Genomic DNA, 19,697 nt, shown 5'->3' with positions numbered 1-19,697 from the left:
CTGAACTGGTTTACATTGCAGCCCAGATTATTACAGTACACTGGCATGAATTTTAGCTTACCATAAAATGCAGTTTTGATGGATCAGCTGGTGGTTCATGAATAGCCAATATGAACTGGAACTTCTCCAGCAGTGGTTGCTCAGGAATCAGAGCTTTTGGAGTTGACCTCACGAGTCTCTCTGAGAAGTATATAAATTTGTCTTGGGCACATGGCAAGGTTTCTTTTCCTTACTTCACTGTGTAATAAGTCACATAAGGATGAAATACTAAAGCTGGGGTACTCGTAACAAAAGTTAGGCTTAACTTGGTAAAACTGCATGCTATTCAAGAGACTCTCGGTGGGTGTGTAACACTGTGGTTGTGAGTGAGTTGTTTTTAAATCAAGGTATCGCTAAGGTTGTGGTCTGATGCTCCTGTTTTCACTTTGAATCTCATTATAATCCCACTGTAACTTTTGAAGCATGTGTAGATTTTAATTAAAATTTTACTTTTTGCAGAATACTTTGTTAATTGAATGTCTTGTTTGAATCACACTGAAACAGATTACATACTTTATTTTAGCTGACAGTGCTTAATCTAGATTAATTTGTACCATTCAACATTATACTGGTGAAAAATAAAAGGTAGCGTTACAGGCATATCAGGGTCTTGCTACAGCATAAAAATCAAAGAACTAATATTTTCCAAACATGCACAACCACTGTGTTATTAAAAGGTCACCGTTTGTTCACGCTTTGAAGTATGACATCATACATGATGCATGACCTTTGGAAAGCACACAAAAATGTTGTGGAAAGAATTAATATTTTAAAACTTGCTTTATTAACTGCATTTCATATACGCATAGTTATACGTGTTAGCACATATCTACCAGTTAGGTCTTAAGATCAGGCAATGCTCATTGCTTCTTTTTTGAACTTAAACCTTCTCTGTCTCTGCTATTGTTACTTTCTGCGTTAGAATTTGAGATTATCTAAAGAAGAACTCAAGAGTATGTTCAAATTTCTCTCTGAATTTGTTTTTCTGATTGGTAATCTGTTTTGGATTTCACATCATAATCTCCTCCTACACTCTCTTACCATGTCAGAAAGCTGATCCATCCTGCAGTATAAATTTTGATCCACTGTTGTATATGATACATAGAAATGCTTTTGGCCTTGGGCAAAAAAAGATAAAAGAGAGAAATGCCAAATTTGAATGACACAACCTACATTGATATTCTCCCTAAAACCCTTGGTACAGCAGTTCTTGTTTTTAAATTAAATTTCAAGGAATTAAAAGAAAAAAAAAAAGATTTGAACAAGTATGGTTTGGATATCACAGAATGGCTGAGATTGGAAGGGGCCTCTGGAAGAACCGCTTGTCCAAGTTCCCTGTTCAAAAGCAGGTTCATCTAGAATAGGTTGCCCACAACTACTGCCCACAGCTTAAAGAATATTAACAGTATGTGGATATAATTAATACTCATGTGATTAAGTTTTCTTAAAATTGAATTATTGTGTCATTTAAAAATAAATGCTTATGTTTTAAGAAGATATTTCAAAGGTTGAAACTCCACAGAAAATTCAGAACAGGTTTTTGTTTAAATAGGTAACAATTCCTAAAGCTATAAATATGCATGACAATATATGGTATTATATTGTATCTTAAAATAATAGGTAATTTTATTATGGAATGTATTTTTCTTAAAATACCTATGCTATGGATGTATTGTTAACACCATCTTTACTTGACTTCTTGGTAATGAGGTTAGGTATACGTGTATGAATCCATTAGAACGCTGTGTCATTGTCATCCACAAAACATGAATATATTGATGTTCAAGAATTCACATTTGTGTATATATAAAATATAAAAGACAGATTTCATCTTTACTTGTTTGCCATTACTGTAATGAAGACCTTATCGAAGGAAAAAAGTCAGTGACTTTCATTTGATACAAAGAATTAGTGCTTAGGTACATGCGGATAAAACATTGCTTTTGAGAGTTGTGTACAGAAGATAAAGAGGACAAGCGGCTCTGCACTAGCTAGCAGTTGTGTGTGTATGTGTATATGTATTTTACAACTTATTTCTTATGTCCTTATTCACTTCGTAGTTTTCCATGATTCTTCCTGAAAGCAGGCATTACTTTTCAAGTAAGTGTAGCTTTTCTGGCTCAACGTGAGGAGCATATGACAGAGAACTTTAATGGAAAAATACCTCAATCAAACATGTGGTAGCTGAAGGAGTAATTAATTAATCAATGTCTGCTTTTAATACTATTTTGTGATAATTTCTCTTAATAATACTTAATTTATTCTGCAATTTATTTTTGCATTTAATATTTTCAATGAAACAGATGTCCCTTTTACATTTTTACATTATTTCTTGCATGAAGCATCGTTAGTATTCCTGAGCAATTTGTTAAATTAATCTTTTGTCTTTATTTAGGTATATGAGTTAGATGGCATTCCCCTGATCCTGGACAACTGCAGCATTGATGACAACAATCCTTGTATCCTTTACGGAAGAATTCAACTCTATTGAATATGACACATTTTTGGAAACTAAGATAAAAAAGATAGGGGAGCTTAATATACATTTGTTAGCATTGCTTTCAATTGGTACCTAAGTCTAACTGGCCTTAGGATTCTAGCTTGTTTTTAAATGCTTGGTTGAGAAGCAAGTGAATTTGTGAAAATGCATTCGTGAACTGGACACTGAGTTGAAATGTATTTTGTTTCCTAAAATAATTAATATTACTGTTTTACAGTGTAAATTCACACAGCTAACTGTGATAGAAATCTGAATTAAGGCTGTTCTGTCATTGTGTCAGATCTGGAGTTTACGTTTCAACTGAAGTCCGTTCAGTAGACTGTAATAAGTACCCCCATCAATTCTATGCACTTATTAAATCTGCCTGTGGAGAACTTATTCTAAGCACAGAAACAAGGCTAGCAAGCTGCAGAATGAAAATGTGTATAATTGAGAGTGTCATCTGAGTTATCACTGTTGCTTTGTGTGCACTGTTTTTACATTCATCAGTTTTCGTATAGAGGGAGACTCGATAGTGTTCTCTTGATGGTGCACTGAGTAGTAGAGTAGTATTTCTATGGTCGTGTTCTGGTACGAGGCACTGCAGGGATGCAGAGGGAAGGGCAGGAGAAGTTATGCTTTTCCAAGCAGAAGAGCAGCCTTGAGAAAACCTAGTCAGGAGTTTTGAACCTGAATGACTTTGCTGGAAAGCACAGCTCATGCAGCAATGTTTAGAATCTCTTTCTACAAATATTCCTTAATTTTAGCTGTTAGTACAATAGAATAAAATTTGAAGTCTTCAGATGATAGAGTTGTAATTTACAACCTTGAGTGAAATGAAAATTAAATACCAAGTTGGAGCCTTTACTGCATTTTGGGCGATGAGAAACTTCTAACCTTTTGATACAGGCTGTTAATTTATGGCTGAACTATAAACCTCTTACCAGAAGATAAAACTTAGTTTTAAAGATTTACTTGTCATAGTGACAAGCATGCAGTTTGCAGGTACATGGAAAAAGTACTAGCACTTGGGCAGAGTGGGGGCTAGCCTGTTGTAAGGTTTACTGTGTCAGCTTTTGGTGAACAGTTTCTGGCTACTGTTTTATTGTTTTGGTGTAAAGTTATTATTCCAAGCACTGTTGTGTTGTATGAAGTTAATGCTTTCCTGCTTCTCTTCTGCCTCTTTAACATTCCTAGTCTACTGTGTTCTCACCATGTCTTATGTGGGAAAGTGAAAGAGGAGTTTGACATTTGTATCCATCTCTGCTTTTATCCACTTGGTAGCACATTCTGATACTACCAGACACCACAAACCAAGGCCTCAGTAGCATGTAGGTGTCCAGCTCCATTGCATAACATTTCTCTGAAGAGATGACTGATTCCCTTCTCCCTCTGTGCACGCCATTCTGCTTGGAACAAATCTGTTTTGTGATGTTTGTAAAACAGAGCAATACTGATTCGAAAGCCTACTTACTTGAAATTGAAACATCTTAAAATTGCCCAAAATCTAATTCTATGATCCAGAGTGAATGTACTTTGTATCTTTTCTCTTTTTAAGGAGGATTAATTAAAAGGAAACATTTAGGTAACTTGAGTTAAATGTTGAGGGAGTTGCTGAAATTTGTATACTATTACCCAATGATGCTGCAGTTTGCCAATGTAAGATTGTAGAATGCAGTGAGGGAAAGCCTGATGTAGCACTTCAGCAAGGGTTTCTTTGGGAAGTCTTGTCCAGAAACTTCTCTTTACATTCTTGTTTCTAGTGCCCATTTTTGTGGTTTCAGGTTGTGTTGTCCACATCTCCTTGTGTGAAGCCAACTGGAAAAGTTTCAACCAGTTTCCTTTACTATGAGAACATCTTACATTTCCTCCTAGAGTCTTTGTAGATGCACATATTCATTTGAAATATGTCTGGTTTGGAGACATCCAAGCTCTACAGTTTAGATATTGTTATATTTTTCACTTAAAAATAGAGTTAATATACAGATTTTGTAGATTTTATCAACTGAGGTATATCAACCTCTGAATCATACCTACAAAATCTTCTAAAGGAAGGTGTAATTGTGGTAAAAGTGACATGATCCTTTTCTGGGTGGGGAAAAAATACATAAAGTATGCAGTTTGTGAGGAGAAGGTGGACTGCCATGTTAGATGTTAAAAGGTTTTTATTATCTTTGAGAGGAGAAATCCTTTAATAAATCTTTTTATTTATAGCATATGGAAGCATACTGAAAGAGTAAATAGGTCTGCTCTTATCTCAGAATAAATTCCCATGTAAACCTGTCATTGCCTTAAAATCACATCCTTTGAGTTCTTGAACAACTTTGTTATATGCACACAAACATCAGGAGGTTCATTCCTTATAAGATTATTAACTGAAGTTCAGCTGGCATGTTTGTATTACTTCAGCTTTCTGGGTTTGAATTCTTTTGGTGCATCAGTGTTACCTTGTCTAATTAGATTTCTAACAGACTTGTATCTTCCAAATTTGTGCTAACAAGTAGTAGTTTTTCCTATAGGAATTGTTATGATACAACAGCAATAAAAGACTCTCAATAATAAATAATAATAAATAATGGATGTGAAGATGATAATGAACCCCAAACAAACTTTCTGTACATCTTACAAAGATTTAAATTAGCATGTTAAATTTTCAACTACTGTAACTTTGCACAGTTCCAGATAAATTTACTGGAGTAATACTGAGAGATGCTAGTTTTTCAACTTTTACATATCAGGCTTTTAGTATAGGGGGAAAATGTAAATAATTAAAGATGTGGAAGATAAGATTTGTTATAGACCTTGGGGTCAGAAGCATTAAACATCAAAGAAGGCTGAATGCCACCTTAACTTTTTCTGTGCCCTTTAAATGTTCCTTTTTGGATTTGTCATATCCTAGTCATAGTTGTCCTTCTGTATTCAAAAGAAGAAAAAGGTGTTTCTAGACAAGTAAACTACTTGTTTACCTTTGGATTAAGGATAGGTTCTTTGAAAATTCAGTTCCTTGCTCTACATCTGCAAAGTTGGGAGCATTTTGGTTTTATTTATGTGCCTTGTGTTTGCAAATAAATAAATAAAGCCTGCTGCTAAAGAGCAAAGTGGATTTGAAATGCCTATCTGGGTAATGTCAGTTAAAATTTATTCCAGATCCAGCTTTTCAGATTACTTGGGCTGAAAAAGTGATCTAGAATAAAATGTCTTCTATTCTGTTTCCTGAGCCACCATTTTCTTCATCTCTGATAGGCAGTAGTGTCAGACAAGAGCCCTTCTTTTGTCTTTGACCTCTTCCTCATTTCTTACTGCTCCTTCTAGCTTCCTTTCTGACCTTTCACAGATACCGCTTGCTTACCACAAACAAAAGGAGGGAGGCCATCCCATTCAAATCAAAACGTTAAAGCTTTGTTGACTCTAATCATACAAAAAAAGGTGTTTATTAAAAACTGCTCATAAACTGTCCTGTTTATTATTGAAGAGTTTTCAGTTTATCATAAATACATAGGCACTCAAAGTGATACCTGTTAGTTAATGATAAAATTTGAAGATGAGAGGTGAAATGCAGCTTTGAAGGTAGAGTATTCTTGATTTTTCAGGATTCTTACCAATCTTAAATTTATGAGATTCTTATAGTGGGTTTCTCAATTTGATTTCTCAAATTGATTTTGTGACTGAATTGAATTGGAATAGACCTTATCCTTATGTAAGTGTCCATATTATGTTATCCCTAATCAGGCATGTTTTTCTGTTAGTCAAAAGTGAAGTCATACTTGAAGAAAAAAAATGGTGTAGTATGTGTGCACATGCATTTTTACATGTATGAATACACCCAGCTGCTTATGTTTCAGCAATAAGAATTTTAGTACAAGGGAAAACTGTGGTTGCTGTGGATATCCATACAGAGTCCTTAGTCTGAATAATGGATGAAAGTGTAAGAAATATAAGTTAATTTTCAGATACTCCTTGCCTAAGCTTCAGTCTGAAGTTTATGTTCGGTCTGAAAGTCACCTAAGAGGTAGATTGAAAATACTTCTGACTTGATGGCAACAGCAAGTATAATTGTGGTTCATGAAACTTTTGGCTGAAGCTAGAAGAAATCAAGTTGCTATGGTCTACAACAATGGCAGTTTGTTTTTGTGAGATGCCAGCAAAGACTTTTGGGGGAACTGACAAACATTTTCTTCCTAAGTTACAGAATACAACCTAAAATAGGCCACATACAGTGAAAAAGCCTCACAGATGAATAGAAGCCAGTAGAAAGCAAAAATATGAGTGTAAGTTGACTTTTTAGAATGAACTATGATATAGCTGAGCATTTTCATGTAGATGTGGCTATCCCTTGTATGTTGGCAAGAAAAAGCAGGATAATGTTCTGTCAGTACTGGTTGCCTTTCTTTGGAAAACTTGCTGTAGGCACTGTCAGTGCATTCACCAATTTGAGGTGAACTATTTGACTCTATTTTCATAAGCATACATAAAATAATGTTATTTAAATGGATACAGTTAGTTCAAAGGAACTAGAGTACTGCTGAAAACAGTAATGATCACTCTCTCCATGCCCTGTCAAGTTCTGTCCACTTCGAAGAAACTGCCCATTTCCTCATCCCATTGACAGTTGCTTTGCTGCACAAATCTGAAGGCTACCGGGAATAAACGGAAGTGTATTCTTTGGAAGAGGGATGCAGTTTTGCATTATCACAGGTTGCTGCTACAGTAGCCCTTATCCTTAGACACGGAGCACTGTTAGAATCTTATTTGCTGTAAACCAGTGCTGATTGTCGCTATGACACTAATAAAAAGGTATCAACTCAATTTCTAGTGACTCCTCAGAGGCTGAGGACCTACAGGTTGGCAATTTAAGAATGGGACTTGTCAGCACAGGTGAAGATCCAAAATTTGTTGACCTGGACTCAGAGGTTCATAGTGCCAAAGACAACATAAAATAGCAGCTGAGTAGCAGCCAATTACTATAGGTGGAACTAGAATGAAAGTTAAATTCAGTTGAACTCCTATGTGCTGCAAATTCTTCTTTAAAACCCTGAAAGTTGTAGGGGATTTCTGATTGATGGCATATACACAAACTTTAGCTTTTTTGTATCTTACATTCAGATGAACTGATCAGGCTAGAAGCTGGAACAGGTACAAGTATGGTTATTCATTGAGTAAGAATGATCTCTGAGAGGGTCTTATTTGTTTCACCATATTTAACAGATCAAATCCTGCTCCTTCAAGTTACCATGAATTTCTTATAGCTGTTCTTTTTTCAATTCTAATGGAGCCAATGGGGTATGTGTGCTTCACTAGGGAATCCCTTGGAGTTGTATAACAGATTCTTTAGCAGCAGTAGTGTGGGCCCGTTTTGAAAATGGTTCCCAGGAGAATTCAGCCTTCTTGTTATTCTTTCATGGTGAAGAGGGAAAAAGACAGCTATTCCCAAATAAAGCTTCTGGTTTTAGTTTTGAAAGTCATCTTTCAACCAATACTGATTTCTGGCACTTACGCATCAGGGTGTCTTTATACTCATTACAAGTAGCTGGTCTTATTCTTACAGGTGTTGGTGGACTAGAGAGGTTTGGATTCCATGCTAATTGGGATTTTTCTATAGGATATTGGATGGAGTGTCCAAGGTGGGACTATTATAAGGAGGCAGGATCTGAGTCCGTGGTCCCTGCTGAGGAGGGTACAGGAGGCCTTTGTCTAATTTAATTCTACTTTGGATTACTCTTGACATTGACTTCACGTCTTACGAGTTTGGATAATGTAGCTTCTGTGTCCTAAGCTGCTGTTTATCTTTTCTGTATGTTGAAACCTCTTGGAACAGAACTCACCTAAAGGTGACAGAAGAACCAAGAAAAAAACTGCTTCATCAGTTTTAAGCATTATATTTGGTAGATATAAATTTGTGATGTGGACAGCACTTCTGAAATTGTCGTTTTGTTGCAAGAAGATACTTATCTACTTCAGAATAAGATAAAAAATGTAGGTTTTTCTTGTGAGATGTTCTACATCTCTCTCTCAGTAATTCACATTGTTGCCAAAGAATAAAATCTTTTTTTTTTTTTTTTTGTCAAATGCAAAATCCCCCTTAAATTAGACCACAGGAAGCATGCAGTGTACGTTGCAAGAAAAGATTGTCTGGGAAACGTAACTTCTGTCTCTCTTTTTACAGCTTCTTGATTGGGAAAGAACATTGGGAGCTAAGCTTCTGGCATTAAATTTCTAGCTGCATTTCATGTATAGAATGATTTTATCAGGTTCTTTAGAGCACTGTGTACTTTTCTGGTAAATCAAAGTGATGCTGCATTGTAAAGTCTTAATTAGCTCGTAATTGCCAAGCACATTGGGGTTGTTGCCTAATACACACTCTGGTGAAAATATCTAAAATAATTATCAGAATTAATTTATAGATATCTTTCTTTCAAAACTGTTCATGGATTGATTTTGTTTGGACATTTAACAAAGTTTTAATACTTAATCACATATCTCAGGTTTCTGATTCCTCAATTTGAGGAATGATTGGTAATAAAAATACTTGAATTCAAATTTCACAAGAAAGTTTGTATTGGTTTTCTTGAGAATATATAAAATACCAAAACAGTTTTAAGGACATTTAAATACAGAATCTATTCTTCAGTGAATTACTTCTATACAGCTCCAGCAAATGACATCTATCTTCATTAATAAATATGTGTGTTGTATGGGATCCCTCTTAGAGCTGGAGGATGTTTAAAAGAGGTATATAGAATGCAAAAAGGCTCTTTGAAATGTTACATTATAGTATGTGCAATCCCCTTGAGAAGAATAATCTCTGTAGGCACTAACTCATGCATGGAAATGTAAGGACTTAAAGTTAATAATTCTATTTCTAAACCAAATATTGTCATATTTGTCCTCTGTCCTAAACCCCTTGGTGGATTTAAATCCATGACAGGCTTGAATTCTTGAAAGAAAGTGGATCTTAAGTTACGAGAAGCACCAAAAAAAAAAAAAAAAAAAAAAGAAAAGAAAAGAAAAGAAAAGAAAAAAAAGAAACAGAGAAAATATAATATTTTCCTGTTTTTATAGATCAAACAGTTTGATTGATTTTTCTGTAGACTTTTTGAAAAATTCCCCTCTGGGCTGTGACAGAACACTAGAAATTTGAGACCCAAAGTTTTTGTTTGTTTGTTTGTTTGTTTGTTTGTTTTAATAAAGCTGGGAGTGGTTCAAAAATATTATTGAGAATGGGATGCCTTCTATGACCGCTTTATCATATTTCAGTCTGTTGTCTTGACATTGTTTCTTGCACACCTCCAAGGAATATTCAGATGTAATACGGCCAATGCTCTGCATAACATCTTTATTCTGGCGTTTTCCTGCTGTTCCATTTTCTGCCACTGTTATTAAAGCAATCTGTAATTTCAGCTGGTGGGTGCATTGTCATATGTAGCTCCTTCCTGATCCTTAAATCTTTTTCCGTCTCTTTCCCAGATCTTTGCTTAGACTTTGTTCTTTCTGTTTCCAAAACATAGCCTTTCCTTTCTGTCTCACTGTCTCACTAAGGATATATTTGCAGTCCATACTACCGATCCTGCTTGTGTTCTGAGATTTCTTCAAGGAGATGCAAGCATTTCCTGAAATTGTAGCAGATACAATTGTGGCTAATGGCTATTTGCAAAACATGAGAGAAAAAAACTTTGTTTTTTCTTGGTTATGATTTAGTTGCATCTATGAGAACACCCATTTGTTTGACTGACGTTATGTTTAGATGCACACAATATCATCTATTGTTTATGAGACTGGAACTGGAGTTTCACTTACCTTCATTATTTTGATTATTTGTGATTTGATTATAAACGACACTTGAAATTACTGAAAGCATCAGGGGTGAGAATTATGCCACATACATTATTCAGAGACCTGGAGTCAATAAAATGCTTGAGTACAATGCTTAGAGATGAGTAGGCATACAGATCCTTGCTGAGTCTATATATGTAGATGAATTTCTACAGTTTATAAATAGAAAATAGAAATATATAAATAGAAAACAAATTCTATCTAAATTGTGAGTCAGTTTATCTCATCATCTACCTTAACCTTCTGAATGATAAACTGGAATTAGCTTGATCACTTCTTAGGTATTAACTAAATTGTGTTTTCCAGTCTAGTGCCAGATTTTTGAGAGTGCCGTTTGACTTCTATAATTTCCATTTTAAAAGGGTTTTAGAAAAGCTGTTTGTGTGTGTGTGTGTGTGCATATAAATACACATGAATATATTTGTGCAGGTGGAGTTTTTTTCTTTACGTGTCCAAGGAAAGTTGAAATGACTATAGTCTGCCTGATATTTAGTCAGTTTGTGAACACAATTATCATCCCCCTGTGCTTCAGTGCTTTACGTCTCAATGCCTGTGGTAGGTTTTTAATAATTTGATATGTGAGTTTCAGCTTATTGGAATTTTATGTTTTTTTCTGTGCCTGGGAAAAGAAAGTAAGCTGAGGCAATTTTAGCAGTTAAGTAACAGCAAATTGAAGCTTTCTCTCTCTGCTAACTCTCTGTTATAGATAACTGGCACTTAGGTTTAGTTGTCGTGAATTCTTAAAATGGGATTAGTGTAATAAAAGGGTCTGTAAGAACAGAATATTGTAACTGTAGCACATCAGCTTGAAATTGATCAAGAGTGTGATTCTTTGTTTTAAAACAGATGATTTATAGTTACTCATAAATTATGGGTTTCTATTAAACACGTAAGTCATAATTTTTTTTAAATTTGGCAGCTTAAGCAGTAAAAATGAATGTGTCATATTCATGGTTTTAAGCTAGTATTATAAGTCTGAGTATAGGAAAAAGTAAAACAAACTAGAGGTTGTGGCTTTATTTTATTTTAAGTTTTGTAAGTTTTGGCATAAAACATTATTATAAAAATAGCCTGACATAGCTAAACACATACTATGGTTTTAGTAGCTCTATAGTACTTGACAGAAATTGTTTGATTTCTTAGTATGCTAAGCTGTGTTGGTATTCTCTTTTTAAGTCCTGTAGAAAATGAAAGGAGGCACATAGGATATGGATCAAATATCTGGGTATATAAATGGTGTGACCTGTTAACCAAAAATTCTCCAGATATGAATGGCTTAGTAACCCAAATTAGTGCAGTAGTAAATAGCCGTTTGCTGGACATTGGGTACTATTTAGCTGAACATCACTGATGTGTGCTGTGTGTAGTTCCAACCTGACAAGCAAGACATGGGTCTGTCTGCCTCATAATTGAGCAGTGCTGAAAAAGTATTTCCAAATGAAGAGCTAGGACTCTTATTTGCTGGAACGTAGCTAGGAGTGAAAGGGTAGCTGGATGTTGTCTGGATTTGTTTTTCACTGTATTGGAATTACTAAGAGAAAAGCCAAAAGGAGTTGACAAGTCATGTTTTGTCTGCAATCAGCCAATTAGCAAATTTGAGTAAAATGTGCTTCAGAGGGAACACTGAAAAATACAAGTGTAAGGAAGAGGTGCAAGAATTTTGCAAAGCTTGGTGTATCTTCCTCAGTTTCTCAAAAGATCCTTACCAAATGCTTTGATCAGGATCTGCAATTTTTTTATTATTTTTTTTTAGATCTAGAATAGAAATCAGTGTTTGGAAACAATTCTAAACAAATGTAAACTAGAAAAAAAATCTCAGGCTATAATGAATGAAAATATTTACCCACTGGAATAATTTATTCAGGGACACAGTGAAACCTCCTGGTCAAGATTAGATATGTTTCAGAAAATGGCACAAAAATACATTGTACGTAAAACAAAACTGACAGACTTGATTTCAATAGTGACTTATATTTCAGTGGTCTGTATTCAAAGTTATAATCGTCCATTTTGGTCTTAAAGTATATTTGTTGGCTGTGGATGTTTAGACAGATTAACTTTCAGTTAAAGTTATATATGAGATATAACGTGCCTTTCTAATGTCATACATAAATCTGTTGTCATACATCAATCCCATTTTAAAGGAACCTGTATACCATAAGGTAGGCTTTAGGAAACAGCTAATGGGTAGGACGTTTGGACAGTGATGTAAATAAAGGTAGCTAGGAGGGCTGGTTGCAGGTACCTTATTCGTGCATTTCCAGTGAAGCTTTGCTGCCACGTAGTGGTGGAGATTGAAGCTAGTTTGGAGATGGATGGTCCAACCCTCCTATTGATCTCTTAAAAGCAGGTAGGTGAGTGTTGCAATAGAAGTGAACCTCTGCTCTCAGTTCCCCGGTGCTACAAAACTTATCCTTAGAAAATGTGATAAGGAATAAATGTGTCTTCCAGCGTCTCTCCACCTTGGAGGTGTCTATATAACATGAGGTGTACTGTGTTTTCTCTGCAAGAATCAGGTCCAGCAGGGCAGGGAAGGACGTTTCTGGATGATAGCACACTGCCTGTTTCCAGCTTTTAAATCCAGAATGTGGCAACTGCAATCATAGATGATGTTAACTGCTATGGAATGTGCTAAGTAAAATTACAAGAAACCAAAATATTTAAGGTCTTTTTATTGTAAATTCTAGGCAGAGAATTTCAAGTTTGCTAGGCTGAATTCCTGAATTTTTATGTTGCTGTTAATGTAATGTCAGGAATAAATTCTAAAAATATGAAAGAGTTTCTTCAGAATAAGTAAATACATTGAGATGGCACCCTTAGATCTTTGTTTTCTGTAATTACTTTTTCTAATAATATCTTAAATAGAAGTAAAAGGTCTGTAAAAGTAAGTAAAGGAATAGTTTTAAGGAATTTCTGTCAACTTTTACAGCTTCTAGAATAGCATAAAACTACTAAAACCACCAATAGAAATAAACTTGTAGCACTTTGTAAGCAATTTGGCTGTTAGTGAGGGACCAAAATCCTGACTGTTTACTATGTGTGGTCAACCATGGCACATTGATCTGATCTGTGATTAACAGTGCCAGTCACTGTCTATAGACCTCTTTTAATGGTGAGAAGAATTGTCTTCAAGTTGCTGTGATACAAAAGTACTTAAAAGGACTTGAAAGTCTTGAAGAGAAGATCATTTATTTCATTTCAGTGTAGTCCAGTCAGGCCTGTAAGTGGAAGTGATCCTTCTACTGTGATGCTTTAGTATTTCATTCTTGTCTGTAGAACATTCAGCGAGAATTAGATTGTGTGTTGAAGACAGGAAAGAAATATAGTTAGCAAGGACTGTATTTTCATTATCTTTGATTTCTAGTCCTATAGACCTGTTCCAGAAAAGCTCTTAGAGAAAGACAGCTCTAGCTGTTTCAGTTCCAAACTGTGTGGGTTGTCTGCCTTATTAAGGTTTTCTATCTCTTCCTATATTTGGTTTAAATGAAGTTAATGTTTAAAATAGTCCAAAATATGATTTAAATGAGGTAATAGAAGCACACAAAGAATATCCTTTTTTTTTTTTTTTTTTTTTAATGCAGAAAATCGACTCTTATGGAAGAGAGTTACAAAGTAATCATTTAGTTACAGAAAATCTAATGTAGTTCAGGAAACTGTCAAACTGAAACAGACCAAATACATGTGTGTGTGTGTATGAACTACGTAGTATATCAAACTCTACACCAAGGATATGGTTTAGAAATTCCTCAGAAATAATAAATATGAAGGGGACTTAAGAATAGCAACATATGTATATCAATCTTCTTGCCACCACCCTTTAGTATCCTGTATTAGTTAATGATAATCCTAAACTTGCTTGAAAACTGACCACTTGCCTTTTTCAAGCAATGTACTTTCAACATTACTTAGGCATTCTTGTATATTTACCTAGTCAGATTCAAGCTTCATTAATAAGTATGTCCACTATTTTTCATCTGTAGAATCCAAATTTTTTTATAGAATATTTCATAGAGGTGATAGCTGCAGTAGTCTTACCAATAACATTTTGTCCAAACTTGGGCACCTGATATGAGAATGAAGAGCTGGAATACTCTCCTTGGGAAATGTTTTATAAGTCCTTCTTTCTAGTAATTCATCTCAGTAGGGTATTCGTTAGTGACTTCTGACAGCAGGCAATTGTACTTTCATGTAGCATCAAACTCCTAATTTAGTAGCTATGCTATCGCTAGCATTGATTCTGACAACCTATTGTAGCATAAGAAAAGAAACAACAGAATTGTGAGTTCTTTTTGCAGTCAATGGCAAAACTTCTACAGAATTCAAGAGTTTAGTTTTTCTTAGTTTGTCAGTTCCACATAGCAACATTTTTCATCCTTTAGGACAGACACCACCTTTCTTTTCCCTCTATATGCGTCCTCCCTGCCAATTGAAGTTATGACCCAGAGCAGTTCAGGTGATTAACTTTAAATTGCTGTTTGAAAATTTCTTACACGAGTATGGAACACAGAGCAAGTTGGTTCGGTTTTATTATTGTTTGTATAAGTAAAAATAACTTAAGAATCCCATAGCATACAGTACAGAATGGTTTTGGAAAAGAGTTGCTGTAAATGTAATATAAATGTAATATAGTTGCTATAAATATAAAAGAGTTGCTATAAATTTAAAAGAGTTGCTATAAATATAAAAGAGTTGCTAAAAACAGATGTTTACTTTTGTTACCTAAAAACAAGTAGTCCAGTAGTGAAGCTCCTATAAAATGAAATGAAAATTTTAACTTCTTCTGTATGCCCTCTCCACTGTGACAGAGTTGTAATTTTCACTTCCTTGTCTATAATATAATTAGTTTTACATTGCAGTATATACTGCTGGAAAAATCTGGACAACACTATCCAATGAGATCTGCTGTGCTTGCTGCAGTTCTTTTCCTTTATGCAGTTTCACAACAAACAGGCTCATGCTCTTATTTGCAGTAACTATGGAAACTTTAGAAGCTCTCTTTCTAAAGCTGAGCATACAATAAAGTGCTTAAAGTGTTGGTAGGATTAGAGACTCTAGAATATGTTTAATTTTCTTTCTGTGTCTCTATCTTTGGAGAGGAGCAAGAGGGTAATGTGAATATTAGCTGGCGACTAGCTTTAATCTCTGCTGACACTTAAGTCTGTCTAGGTCTGCACACAGCCATCCAAAGGTCTTAGCCTCACACAGCATGCGAACAAGGGAAATCATGCATATTCATGACTGAATTTGCAATGGAAAACCTACATGCAGAAAAGAGTTTTTGAATGAGTGAAAACGTTATTGAAAACATTTCGCAGCTTCAGCTACAGTAGTCAATAATGATAAATGCCATAATGATGATAGAGTTCATAAGATAATGGGGATGTCTTAGATATTATGTAAGCATGAATGGATATGATAATAGGAAAACATCATTTGCTGTGGATTTTAGCAGTGTTTTTGTGTTGAAGAACATTAAGATGATGGAAACAGGATTATTCCCAAGGCCAATACAAAAAAAAAAGTACTTTTTTTTTTTTCCTGTGTGACTCTGCATTATTGAAAACTGTAACTGTTTTAAAATTGCTTTTTAAATTATTATTAGTTATATTAAGGGAAGTGTTCTCTTATGCAAGTGGAGTTCAGTGTTGTGTTTTAGAAACATGGGAGAAATCTGCACCTCATCCCAGGAGCAGAGCTAAGGGGGGTGATAGCATGTTTCTCACAGCTCACTGGGAGACCTTCGTGTTACTTTCTGGCACTTTCATCTGCATTCATCATCGGGTATACTTTAGCATTCCAAAATTCATTCTTACCTTTGGGGCTGTTGAATATGACTCTGCTTCTGGATAACTTTTTTTTTTTTTTGGTATTTTATTGTTGGTTTATATACTCAAATGTAATCTTTAGTAGAAACATTGAACTTATATAACATGTATGTATTTTGGCACTTGTCTTTTCATCTAACCCATAGTAGTGATGCAGGGACAGAAGACAATACCTTGATATTCTCTCTATCATGTTCATCTTTTGGGCTTGATGTGATATATTATTTTTTTTTCTTAATTTCTCTACTCTGTCACTGTCCCATCTGGATCCAGCTTATGCAATTTTTTTTCTTTTTTTTAATGGTGGAGATGTGCAGCATGCTTCCTGACAGTCTGAAAACTGTCAGTAAAAAGCCCCGCAGTTGTTACTCCCTTACCACTTTTGATTTCCAATTCTGAGCCCAGAATTGGCTCAGAATGTGAAATGCTGCTTGAATGTGAAAATAAATGTAAACTGTAAATGTAAAATAGCTTCTTGAATGTGAAAATAAATGTAAACTACTATTAAAGGATAATAGGCTGTTTCACTGATTCATGACAATACAGGATTATTCCCTAGCGTGTGTGTTTCCTGTGACATTTGGCCAAGCTACTCTTAATTTAAACCTTTCTCTCTCTGTTGAGGATTCCATATGTGCTTTTTATTTCAGCCCCTTCTCTATTTTCTTTTGGTATCTAAGTAGCACTGTAGTTAGCTTACGTCTCATATTTTTATTTTTTTTGTCTTCCTTATTCTCTTTGTGTCATTTCCTGCCTTAAAATTAAAGTTGTGAAGGCTGGATAAGGTCTCATGTTAAGAAAGCTGCTCCTGTCAAATGCTGATGTTCATTCACATTGCTTGTTGCATCAAACAGCCTATCATTACAGACTGCCTTTGCTGAATGAGTGTAAACCTAAGGGGGCAGTTGGAGATGGGAGCAAGGTAGGTACAGCAGCCAGTGCAAGGTACGCTTACAAAATTATAAGACTGCTACTTAAAGAATGTGTGCAGTGGCTGGTGCCATGGTACTGGATTTTCCAAATGTTATGATAGATTGTGTAAGAATGTCCAATTCATGCATTTTATTCTTTCATCTGAAGTTCCCATCTTCCCCTGTTGAGTTTTCCCCTCCAGTCACCCCCTGGCAAATGCCCATAAGAGCACTATCTCATCTCTGTGCTTAGACACTGTCCAACCCAAAAGACGTCAAGGAGATGAGTAAATTAAGCATATTCTTCTACTGGATGTGAAGCTACATGTAGTGAATAATTGGTGCCCTGCAGGCAAACCACTTTCGTGTGATTCAGAATGGCTTGCCTCCCATATGGGTAACTTGGAAAAGATTATATCATCACATAGCTTTTCAGCTGCAGAATTGGAGCTAAGATCTCTGACACTTCATAAAATGAACACTGTAGTTCACTTGGAAGATGCCCGACTGATAATCCTGGGAATTTAAATCCTTTGTCTATGGCCCTGACATGTGCCTCAATCCTGGCCTCAAGGGACCACCTTAGAAGGTGAATAAGTTGTGAATAAGTTGCAGCTTGTGCCCATTTAAACGTGAGTAGGAGCTACCTGTTGGTGATCATAGTGTCTTTTTTGTTGGCGAGTTTGTAGAAGTACCCAGAAACAAAGAACTGAACATAGATAGTATTAGAGGTTAATATTTTTTTTTGTTAACATTTCTTTATCTTTTCCCACATTTCAACTTTTATGGTGAAAGTAGTCATCTTTCTTGTACCTGATTTACAGCTTATTTTGCTAGTTCTTGAATGTGCAGTGTAGAGGTGTTAGGACTGTAAGTACAATGATGTGTTTTTTTTGTTTGTTTGTTTATTTGTTCGTAATTGTACTAGGAAGATCATTGGAACATTTCAATTAACTATAATTCTGTTTTTTAAAAATGTCCTTTCAATTCCTGCAGTTCATCTGTGTTTTTTTAATTTATTTTTTTATTTAAGATAAAACCTAGTAAATTTGCTTGAAGTTAATGGATATACCTCATTTAAGCTTAAATTATCTCATATGCAAGTATTTGCAAGATCAGAGTCATAATCTATATGTGTCTTTTTCAAACACTAGATTTCTACTGTTTTTCTGTGTTGGATGGATTGGGAGGAAATGTTAAGAAATCATTGCTTCATCTTTACAAGAAAAGAAAGAAAAACAAACAAACACACACACACACACACACAAAAAAAAATGATCCTTAACTTTGTGAAACAGTTGTGAACCAGTGGGCGGTATACGCTATCCGAAATCTCACTGAACAAAATGAGAGAAACCAAGAGCTTATTGCACGGATGGAGGAGAAAGGACTGGCTGACAATTCAGTCCTTGAACGTATGGGTTTAGAAGTAGAGAAACAAGATGATAAGTTACTTCTGAGATCTGTCAGAAAAAAGCCTTCGTGAACAAAAAATTAAGAACAGCCAAATCATTAAAAGATTTCTCATTTGAAATATTTTCCCTGCTGAGACAATCAAGGCTTCTTCAATTTTATTTCCAGTCGGTTGGATTCATTCTGTTCACTCTCAGAGAAATCACCAATTATTCTTCTTCAGTGTTGTAAACAAAAGGACACTTATGCTTTTTCTAAATACACAGTGCATTTTTACAGTATAGTGATTTACAGTATACAGCATAGTAGTATTTTTGCTAAATACATGTATGCCATACCTTGTCTTGGTAGTCAAGAAATGTAAATTAACTTACAGAAAAAATCTTTCTTTTCAGATGATTGAAATTTCATTACTTTCCCGTTTCATAGAAAGATGTCATGCATGCAGTATTAAGTTGTTACAATTCCTATTGCTGAACGTGAAGAAAACTATCATGAAAAACATAGCAAAAATATCTGTCTTGCAATTTGCCTTCTGTGTTTAAAAGATCTGTGCTGAATCAGGGCAAAACAATGAAAGTTGCTTGTCTTCTATCATGGTGCTTAAATAGCTATATTATATAAAGAACAATGGAACACTGGATGTACGTAAATATTTAGTGAATTAAACAACATGCCTTCATCAATTTAAATTGTTAGTAAAATGTCGTTTTACCTTGATACCTTTCAGTCTTCATTACAAGTATATTAAAAACAAGGCTGTAGCTGTTGCGGCAACAGATGCTACATTCCTTTGCACTGGGGCATGTCTCTGTTTTGGAGACATTGGTGTTTGTTTGAATTTTATTTGTTCCTTTGGATGGTAAGTCAGCCCACTTTCCTTTTATTTTGCACTTCTCATGGGTTTTCTGAACTCTGGCAGACTGCTGAAGAGGTAGTTTCTCACTGTGATTAATTCTAGCAGTTTCTTTTCACCCCTCTGCCTTTCCAAAACATTGACAAAACTCATTTCCAGTTAATTAATTCAAGAGAGGCAGAAGAATGGAAGGCCCTGCCTCTTCATTTTGGGTACCCTCCTATATTGTTGTTGGACCCTGCCACTGTGGAATGTGGCATGAATGAGATGGATGGGAGAAGGGGGGCTGAGAGAGGGGAGGGGGTCTTGGGTGGGGTGTGGGGGGGTCAAGGTTAACTCTGTGT

General features: G+C 35.2%; 1 protein-coding gene across 8 annotated transcripts in view; it reads left to right on the top strand.

Moving 5' to 3' along the window:
- The window catches only part of ATXN10 (ataxin 10), a 106,981-nt gene extending 87,764 nt beyond the window's left edge, over window positions 1-19,217 (top strand). For 7 of the 8 annotated variants that reach the window (XM_072041181.1, XM_072041203.1, XM_072041173.1 and 4 more), the window contains 2 exons: window positions 2,435-2,498; window positions 18,383-19,217. In XM_072041181.1, coding sequence (XP_071897282.1) covers window positions 2,435-2,498; window positions 18,383-18,570 — 252 coding nt within the window. In that variant the 3' untranslated portion in view covers window positions 18,571-19,217. Of the gene's footprint in view, window positions 1-2,434; window positions 2,499-18,382 lie in introns of those variants that run through there. The other variant, XR_003495814.3, reaches the window with a different exon arrangement.
- The last annotated feature ends 480 nt before the right edge of the window (window positions 19,218-19,697 follow it).

This window comes from Anas platyrhynchos, chromosome 1 (assembly GCF_047663525.1).
Source record: "Anas platyrhynchos isolate ZD024472 breed Pekin duck chromosome 1, IASCAAS_PekinDuck_T2T, whole genome shotgun sequence".
NCBI classification, from domain to species: domain Eukaryota; kingdom Metazoa; phylum Chordata; class Aves; order Anseriformes; family Anatidae; genus Anas; species Anas platyrhynchos.
The sequence above is the reverse complement of the archived record's forward strand: the minus strand, read 5'-3'. Positions and strand labels throughout refer to the sequence as shown.